The sequence below is a fragment of the Argopecten irradians genome, chromosome 3, assembly GCF_041381155.1.
Source record: "Argopecten irradians isolate NY chromosome 3, Ai_NY, whole genome shotgun sequence".
NCBI lineage: Eukaryota > Metazoa > Mollusca > Bivalvia > Pectinida > Pectinidae > Argopecten > Argopecten irradians.
Window position 1 is genome coordinate 48,475,326 of NC_091136.1, and position 10,591 is coordinate 48,485,916.

The window sequence follows — 10,591 nt, forward strand, 5'->3', positions numbered from 1 at the left end:
CATCTTAGTTAAGACAATATCTCCTGTAAAATCAATATGAAACAGACTATTTCTGATTTCTGATATATTTCTCAATACGTTTATCCGAGAGCTATTTTGAAATTGAAAATTGTATCCGTTACTCAACCTATCGTCTGTAGGAAGCTGAATCGAAGCGGCAACTCTAAAATCCGGAATAAAAACCCCGGATGACGTGATATCAGCCCGGGCCGATAACTGATATCAGCCCGGTAACTGATATCAGCCCAGGCTGATATCAAATTATGACGTCATAATGTGATATCAGCCCGGGTGCTGATATGACGGCACGGACATCACTAGTATCGCACGGGCAAAACGTTCATTATCATAGATGGCTTAATGGTTTCTGTTTCGTTATAACGAAACCAGGAGTTTCAGAGATTTGCTGCTTGTTTGAAATATGCAGGATGATGATCGAATTGCGTTTGATATATGGTATTGTAAGTATTAAAACGTGATGTTATCCTGCATTTGGAAGTTTATCAACAAGCTAGTTTACATATGGATACTTTATTAAAATTCAATAGCGGCAACACATGGGTATACGTTATTTATACACAGTACCTATCAATATGCTATGCAACTCATGTTAATGTACTATAACGTATGTAAAACGAATAATAAAAACGCTGGTATTGCTTGATGAAAGTAGTTGAATTTTGTACAAAGCGATGTGACGTTGTTGACGACAGTGGTACACGGGCCTAGATACTCTCATGCACCTAATACACATCACTTTCAATACGACATGGGGCCTCGCCAATACTTTACTATTCAATACTATGTGGTTTAAATATCTCTTATCAAGGTAAACACCTTTCCACTATTGGCTCCTAATAAGCCACACCCGCCGGCCGTCGACTACTCGGCTACCCCTAGCAATGGCCGCAAAACATCAACACGTTTAATACAACCTAACTTTGACGATCACAAGCTTAAGTCAGTCGGTCACCTATGACGGATGTATGTCGGACCTGACTATGATGGAGATGGTTCATCACTGATACAAGGCATTCCAAACATGGAAGACGCAGATATATAGCTGAATTTGGTATGTATAGAACACGTGTTGTGTGACTCTTACCACTTGCTGGACATGACCGTCGTGTGCCTGGTATTTGATATTGTGTATGCTTTAATAAGTTCTCCCGTGTTGTTAAACTCTAATATTAGGTAGATATATTAAAGCTTAGTATATGAGTAAAAGCATATACACAAATGTACATGTAGATGTAAATAATCTTTCTATTAGCTAGTCCTGTATTTGCAGATGTATCACAATGATAGTTAAAATTTACCAGAAAGGGCATTATGATGCATACCGGATTTGTTTTGAAGATGTATCAAAATTGAAAAAAAAACATATGTTTGCTGCAAATTTGTTAAAGTTCATATAATAAATTATATAATTTTAATTATATAAAATTCATATAAAGTTGATATTAAAAATTATTAAAATGGAGAAGTGTAAAAATAATTTACCTTTTCCCGATACTGGCTTCCATATTTTACTAAATTGTCATCTATGGACCAGTTTACCGAATCATCATCAATGAAAAAGTTTACTTCAATGATTTACCATATCATTTATGGAAAAGATTACCGAATGTTGAACCGAATCTTTAAATTTGCTTTCAACTCTAAATAGTTAGTGCAAATGTATATACAAACGCATAGTTGTGACGACTATAGATAATAAGTTATCTGTTTATACTTAGACCACCCTTTTATTTACAACCATTATCAATTATACAATGCCTAAGTGAATGGAAGACGAAGGGATTAAAAAAAGGGAGGGGGGGATTAATCAAACATATATTAGGCAAATTAGCATATGGCATGCATTTTTATGTAGGAAACCAATAATGCTTGGATAGTAAAGATTAAAAAACTCAATAGTAACATCCAATAATGTAATTTCAAATGTAACACTCATTTCTATTGGCTAAATCTTTGAGGTTATTTTTCCATAGAACGAAAGACTTGTGCGTCAAGTATTATGACGTCATATATACAAAATGGTTTTGCGGGGAATTTTAAAAGCGGCACTGTCATTGGCCAAACTGAATTATTGGATAAGATTTCACTGCGCCACTACTCAAATTGCTTTATTGTAAAAGTAAAAAAAAATCACAGACATTTATGCCTTATTAGTACCTGAGTGAGTTTTCTGAATTAAATAATAAGCATTATTCTTAATATCTTTTGGGGTTATGAATTCATAGACAAAAACCGAAAAAACCGAACGGACACTCTTTTTCATAGACTCTTTGCATCTATAAAGAACATCCTTCCGTTTCTGTCTATGGATTCATAACCCCAAAAGATGTTGTCAATGAGAACAATGCTTAAATACACATAGTCAGTCACACGATATAACATCTATTGTAAATAACTTTATTTTATCACGAGAGAGCTCGGATGTGAATTCAAATGTTACACAAATAGTTATATAAATAATGTATGAATGCACGATTGTCAGCAGTCTTGACCATAATTTATGTTTTCGCGAATACGCAGATATGTTAAAATAACGAACACCAAATTTTGTATACGCGACAATAAAGCGGGTTACAGTAATATGTTTAATGATTTTTTGTAATTGAAAACAAAAACGTATAGCAGGGAAACTATTATAAATAAATGAAAGATAAATCTTTATACGTATGCTTGTAATTCGATTTCCCATGTATTGACGATGACACCATTATATCCCTACGGCCTAATAGTCCGAAGGCCCATTAGCCCGAATGTCCATTAGTCCAAAGGTCCAATAGTCCGAAGGCCCTTTAGTCCGAAGGCCCGTTAGTCCGAAAATTAGTAAATATTGCAAGTTATATAGTTGTTATAATTAAAGTACCGTTGTATTTTCACGAAAACATTTTTTTGCAGTGCTGATCTGAAAATTTATATGGACGATTGGACGGCAAGTTGTCATTTCTTCATGGAGCATTGCGAGGTCAAAATTACATCAAATTGAAAAAATAATACTAAAACAGGTTTATATGTTATATTTTATAAGATATCTCACAAGCATACGAGCTATAAGATGACCGATTGTAAGCCTTATGTACACTGTAATTTGATTGCATAAGGATTAACGTTGCTCCATGAATAAATGATGTATATAATCAAATTTTACCGAAAAATGACCTTTATTATACCTTATATACGTTATATTTTACAATATGTACATGTATTTTGCGTTTCCTTCCCCTTTCTTTGACTTGTTTATTCTACCCTTAATGACAGAAATGGTCCGCATAATGATATTTTTTTTTTGGGGGGGGGGGGGGGGGGTGGTGATGTTAAACCGGATTGCATTGTAAATTAAAATGCAAATACTCTTTAATATCAGATACGTTTACGTATTTCAAGATTATGTTCTTTTTTAAAATTCGTAACATTTCGTTGTATATTATCATTTTTCATCAAATCTATAGTCACATACATGTAAGTATACCTTAGCAAATTTACAACAAATCTTTTGCAACGAAAACCGTAATAAACATTTCGAGTACTGTTCACATATAAATTCCAGTTATATTATTTTTTTCGGACTATCGGGCCTTCGGACTAACGGGCCTTAGGACTATTGGACCTTCGGACTAACGGGCCTTAGGACTAATGGGCCTTCGGACTATTTGGCCGTAGGGATATAAGGCGGTCACCGTATTGACTGTAGGAATGTATTCAAAAAAAAACAAAAAAAAAAACTTATGGCTGTCATTTGATTGCCATGACGGATTGAGATAATGTCTGGCTAGGAGTTTTTTTTAACATATTGGGAAAAGTCGGTTGATAACACATGACACAGCATATACACTTCTAAATGTTTACAAATGACCTAGTTTGTATACTTACTTTACCTACTACTCTTTATTACCATTAGCACTATATATATAGGTGTAGGTCGTCGCGGATACTGTTCAGCAGACCAGAGCTAACGTGTCCTGTTTATCGTGTATCAAGGCCGGTGTTTACGTTGTTGTGTTTCCTATGTATTTATTTGTACCTTACCACCAATTAATATATACAATCACTTGGCCTGAGTTAAAAGAGAAAGCACTTTGTGCTAGAAACCTTGGTTACACAGGTAAGCGGCAAAACATGTTTGTTTGGTTAGAAATATATGAATTAATCTGGTTTGTTTAGTTAAAAAATAAACAACATACGTGGATTTTTTATAAATATGCTGTTAACGCATAAACAAGGCCATACAGAGATTTGAGGAAACTTAAAAATACCTCGTCCAGATTTTCAGCTATAGTAATTTCAATATGAAATAAATCGTTTTAATTGATTATAAGGTTGCTGTTCCATTTTCATATTGTTCATGTTGCTCTATTATTTTCGTTATGAGTATTAATAGTTGGGTATCTTTGTAATAGATTTTAATTTTAATGTCCTACAGAAACTAATTTCGTTTTGCTATACATACAAGACAGATGCTTAGGTGGTGTATGTACCCATTGATCATAAACTGTACTTTATTGTATCATTTAAATTGATAACCCGGGATTGCCTTTATGTTGACTTGATTTTAAAAAAAAAACACTTTTCTGCGTAATTTGATGTAATGGCATATCGTTCAGTTTAGAACAGTCGTAAACTAGTTGGCTGCTTTAGTATTTTATCCAGTTTTGTTAACAAGTATTTAAAAACCACTGGAGCATTACGTATTCATAGCTTCATATACGTCGTGATCTTAAATTACGATTTTATCACTCATGGTTCGTTTCACCATACACTTTAACTAAACACTAAAATGACTTCTTCATATAGGTTACTATGTAAGACAAGCCTTGGTGATCTGTAACTTGCTCTTCCTTCCCTTTGCTTGACTGATTAAATCTATGTATTAACTCGAACATGTTTTAGTTTTGACAGCCGGATACATTTAATTGCTATATGTTTAAAGTTTTCATCTAAAGTTGTTAGTACATGGTAGAGAAAGTCTACAATCAACTTTAAAATATAGGATCATAAATTTCATATGAGATTCTATGAAGATTTTATTTTTATTTACGAGCTAAACAAATTTTCGTGATGAGTTCCATAAAATTTCAAAATGTTTTGAAAATTTTGAGACGAGTTTTATAACATCTCCTATGATTCAGACTCCATCAATACTGTTATTCCTTGATATTTTAAGTGGCCTGACGGTGCGTTGATATGGTTGTTAAGAAATGAACTCAGTCGATTTGTTAAGGCTATTTCAATCTTATGCTCGAATGATTCATTTCAGATGCTTGCGTGAAATATGTATATAAAGTTTGTCAGGAGATGAATTTTCAACAAACGTTGAACTGATTTTTAATCGATATTTGCTTGATTTCCATTTACGTATTAACATCTTTTGATCTTTGAAAATATCCAGTAAGTATATATTTTCAGTGTTAATAACTGACAGTTTGTGATGACCTTCTAACAAACATAGTCATTGATACGGACGAACTTTTTCATCCGTTGTGTACGTAATTCTTCGAGAAAAGATTCTATATAATGAATAAGTCTACTGTCTCAATGAGGAGCGTTAGTGCTAAATGCTTCCTACCCTGGACAGAGGTACCCATTACCGATGCTATTTTTGTTTTCTTCCATTCTTCTGTGGAGAATTTATTGGGGTAGGGATAAAATAGCTCACACGCATTAAATATTGGCATAATGCCATCAACGTATGTGGCGTAATAACGATTCACCTTGTCTATAACGTCATGAAGTAATAGCGCGGTAAAAAATGACCTAAAAATGATCTGTCACGCTGATAGGGATATCCCAACCTTTCACAGGGATATTCCACCTTTCACATGGGTGTCCTAACCTTTCACATGGATATCCCAACCTTTCACAGGGGTATCCCAATCTTTCATAGGGATATCAGAATCTTTCATAGGGATATCCCAATCTTCATAGGGATATCTCAATCTTTCACAGGGATATTCCAATCTTTCACAGAGGTATCCCAATCTTTCATAGAGATATCCCAACCTTTCACAGGGATATATCACACTTGGATAAAACACCCTTTTACACTAATATCCCACCATTTCACTGGATATCTCAACCCCAGAAAAAGTTTGGAATGGTCAACTAGTGCCAAATCTTGTTTTGATCAGCCAATATCTGCCTTATTTAGTGATGCCCCCTCTTGTCTAATCCATACATGTTTCTATTAATTTCACCATAGTTGAAAGTCAAGCTACATTATGCTAGGTTTACACTATGTTCCCGGCGGCCACGGCAGCCCCGTTTCGGGCCACCGTGGACAAAACGTGGTGACCGCGAGACAACTTGAGACAACGCAGAAGGACGTGATAGACAAACGTGAGCGGTCGTGATTACCGTGGATGCCGTGCCAGATTTTTAAACTGTCAAAAAATTTGCCACGGCAGTCATGGTACAGATGGTAAACGCCACAGGACGTCATAAAACGGGATTGACGTAACAAAACGTAACAATGCGTGCAAGGCCGTAACAAAACTTCCAGACGGTCCGTGGTGGAACGGGCAGCAAGCACGTTTCCCGGAATCGAACGGTGATTTCAAGTTTTGTGACGTTCTGTTGCGTTTTTTCCACGTTTTATCACGGTTGATGCAGATTGGCTGCACGTTTTGTGCCGTTTTGTCAAGGTTTTGACGGCAAGCCAAGGTGGATGATAACCGTTTCGATACGTTCTGTCAAGGCACATCACGGCTTGTAGCGATTGAAAGCCCGACGTGATACGGCGTGTTACGTCTTATTACGGTCTTACGTTGCAAGCAATATCTGATGAAGTATCACTTCATGGATTATTTGTATTATTAAATAGAAATAATCATTATCAAACACATTTAAACCATCAAATTATACCAAAGCTATTATTGCAAAAGACAGATTAAGTGATTAATCATTACAGACAAAAATGGCGTAAAAACACTTGAATATAATAATTATATATATTTATGCCAAATATAGTAAAGATTTTCTTTCTTTTAACACATTTTGTAATTAAAATGTGTTTGAAATGACATTTTCGGCAATAAATATTGTTTCATTTGCTTAAAAAAATCCCGGTATCAGACTTTCATCCCTAGTAAGCCTTGGCGGACCGTGAAAAACGTATCGGAGCTTGATCAAAACGTGTAAAACGTAGCAGACCTCATCAGATCGTAACAGGCCTAGAGAGAACGTAGTGGTATCCTTGATAGACCGTGCTAAAGCCGTAGTGTACCTTTAACCTCCGGGAACAGCACTTTCCCCTATATCCACGGTCCATCACGTAATCCGTAAAAGACCGTGGCAAAACTTCACAAGACCTAGCTCAACTTGAATACAGAGACAAAAATAGCCAAAATTCCAAGGCGCACCACGTTTCGGGCAAACGGGGCTACCGTGGTCGCCGGGAACATAGTGTAAACCTAGCATTACTTTCCTAACACTTATATGACGCTGTGACAACATCTTACTCATCTGGTTTTGATTTCAATGTGACATCCCCAAGTGACATAACGCGCCTCATTTAATTTTGCAGTATTGATATTATAGTTGTTGTCAGCAATGGCTTTTAACTTTCTTATAGTTTTGAAAAATAATGAATGTTGTTTCATATTTTACAGGTACAGTATACAAAGGCAAATATGAAGGAAACAAGTGACCGCATTAGATATATTTCTGATTACTTACGAACATCGTTCTCGGAATTTCTGAAGTTGCAACCGACACTTCATAGAGATGATGTTCCTGTTATACTCCACGAGCCGGCCATTGTGAAGTATTACAGACCAACAAATCAGCCATGGCGATACTATCTAATCAGCCTTTTTCAGATTCACAACGAGACCGTCAATGTATGGACACATTTGATTGGCTTTGTGATTATGTGGTGTATTCTGGGGAAATTATCAGCGGACTATGACGTATGGACGGAGCGCCATTCCTGGCCAATGTTAGTTTTTGGACTGTGCTGTGTAATATCTACGATGACAAGTGCATGCGTCCATTTGCTCCATTCTCGGTCGGTATACCACCACTATAGTTTGTTTATGGTTGACTATGTTGGTGCTACTGTCTACTCATTCGGCTCAGGTATACAGGCGTTTTACGTATGCTCGGATAAAGGTACATACGAGTTCGTAGGTTCGATGTATCTACCGACACTGACATTCATGACATGGCTTAACTATGTTGTACTCTGCCTTTCTAAATTGATGTTCGGTCATAATCCTTGTGATGGTAGAAGGAAACTCATCATGATAGCGATGATGACGGTGCAAGCAGCACTCGTCACTCTTCCGTTTGGACCTCGATACTATCGGTGCTATCTCAGCGATTCGTGCTCATTTTCTTCGCTGAATCACTTAACTGTTAGTTGGTTTTTATTCATCTCTTGTGCTTTCTTCTTTGGAAGTCATCTACCTGAAAAGTTATGTCCAGGTAAATGTGACATTCTAGGACAAGGACATCAAATCTTCCATGTCATCAGTGTCATTAATCAGATGTGGCAATTCCATTCTATGCGGCTTGACCTTGCTTCGGGAGCGTCGGACCACACAGAACCAGACATAGTAAATATCATGGCTGCTTTCACGTTGCTTCTACTTACGGACATCATATCTTACGTGCTGTTGAAGAAACGCATACCTGATTTTGCCAAGGAGGAAAAACAGTCGTAATGAAATATGAGCTGTTGGTGAATTTGAAATTGGATAGTTTGAGGCGATAACTACTGTCAAAGTTATCCATTTAGAAAAAAAATAATAGGGATTTGGGAAATATGTTTGTAAAGAATATACCGGTTTTGAAAATAGATTTTAACTAGTTCTCCTATAGGTAATGTAAGTAATATTTTGTTTATTTATTCTAACGGGACCAACGGAAGTGCAAATAACGAGACGATTTGAATATGAATATGAATTTGCATCGTATCCTTATGTATTCATTGTATGAATAGTTTCTGGTTTTGAAATTGTCAACTAAGTTTGAGTCGTTCGGGGCAGTACTGTTTGAAGTGAGTAGGCAATTGTACATTACCTACTAAAGTTAAGCATGCCGCTTTGAACAGTGACATTGACTTCGTAAAAGTCCCCTATCCAGACAAGTACATAGGGTACCAGGCTATGTAAAGCAGATGTTTCAAATTCGCCCTAGAAATTATGTGTAATACTTGAAAACTAAAACTTCATGGAACAAAGCGACACTTTATTCGTATTGACAGTCTTTGATAGCTATGCAGATTACTTGTATTTTAGAAGAGAAGTCGTGATGGTATTAGATATGACGTGAAGGTGCCTAGATATCCGTAAGTGACCTATCAACAGTGTTCAGAATACTAACGGAGATACGCCAAGTATACCTCGTGTATTTTGTCGATTCGGTGTGTGTTTACCTGTGTTTGTCAACAATGTCATCGGTGATTAAAATATTGTTCGTTAAGATTTAAATGGAACTGAAGGATTAGATTTGGTGTCTCTGTAACCATTTAGTACTCCCATGACCGTGTACATGACATACTACTAATGTGTATTATAAGCGTTAAACTTGACCTACTGTAAAAGTTGTCAATTATGCTACAGAGGGAAAACAGTATAATCTGTTTGACCTTTAAATATAAACTAATAATCTGTCTGACCTTCAAAATGATGATCTCAAATACGGACAAATTAGAGAACTAGGTAACCAAAATAACGTTAATAAACTGCTAATATGTGACTGCATCCTCGATACTCCAGGGTTTCCGATCACTTACGATCTCTACACCCCTGGACAATCTCATAGTGAAATTGAAATGGCAGCTCAGCGGAAAACATTTGACCAATCACAGGCTAGCAAAGATTTCATTTGAAGACTACAGAGAGAGCGACGCCTAACACCAAAGTCACACAGTCAACCACAGTGTACCGTTATACGGCTCTTTTGATGTACATCAAATGACTAAATTACCTGTTCTATTCTGTTGCCTCCAGTTTTACTATGAGATAGTCCAATGGTGTAGAGATCGTAAGTGATCGGAAGCCCTGGAGTATCGAGGATGATGTGACGGCAGCAGTCTGATTAAAATCATATCTTAATTTTCACGTCGTTCCGGTAAACCAGCTCTCTGTTATTTTGTAATGGAACGTAGAGTATCAGAGCGTAATCGAAGATTGTGATTGCAGGTGATATTTATTTTTTATGTATAATGTGCCATTTTTTTCTTGCACTGCTTGACATTGGTCTATAATTACAATACAAACAGACTGATTACTGATTTGAGTCTTTGCAAATTAAAGAATGATCTCCTTTTGCGGTTTAGTATTGAATGTGATGTAGTGTGTTTGCGAGCGTATCGTCATATTTTTCGGAGAAATGTTGCTCACAAAATAATAACGTCACAATCGATACCTTTCCCCAAGAAAGATAACTGTGTTGTATACAGAAAGGAAACAGTATACAATGTGATATTGATTACCGGTAACAAGACCGCCTGTCCATTATATTAGCTGTCACCAAGTGGTTGTTGTTGCACGTTTGTGTTACTTTATTTTATATTTATATACTAATTATTTTGTTCAATAATAATTAAAGCTGATTGTGATAAAGTCAATAAATC

At 36.1% G+C, this 10,591-nt stretch overlaps 1 protein-coding gene across 2 annotated transcripts; it reads left to right on the forward strand.

Moving 5' to 3' along the window:
• Window positions 1–837: 837 nt before the first annotated feature.
• Window positions 838–10,282, forward strand: LOC138318896 (membrane progestin receptor alpha-B-like). Of its 2 annotated transcripts, none has more exons than XM_069261704.1 (2): window positions 838–1,072; window positions 7,620–10,282. In XM_069261704.1, the coding sequence occupies exon 2, from the start codon at window positions 7,641–7,643 to the stop codon at window positions 8,673–8,675; it is 1,035 nt and encodes a 344-aa protein (XP_069117805.1). In that variant the 5' UTR covers window positions 838–1,072; window positions 7,620–7,640; the 3' UTR covers window positions 8,676–10,282. The 2 variants fall into 2 exon arrangements, with proteins under 2 accessions (XP_069117805.1, XP_069117806.1); XM_069261705.1 differs by lacking the exon at window positions 838–1,072 and adding an exon at window positions 3,414–4,117.
• Window positions 10,283–10,591: the final 309 nt, after the last annotated feature.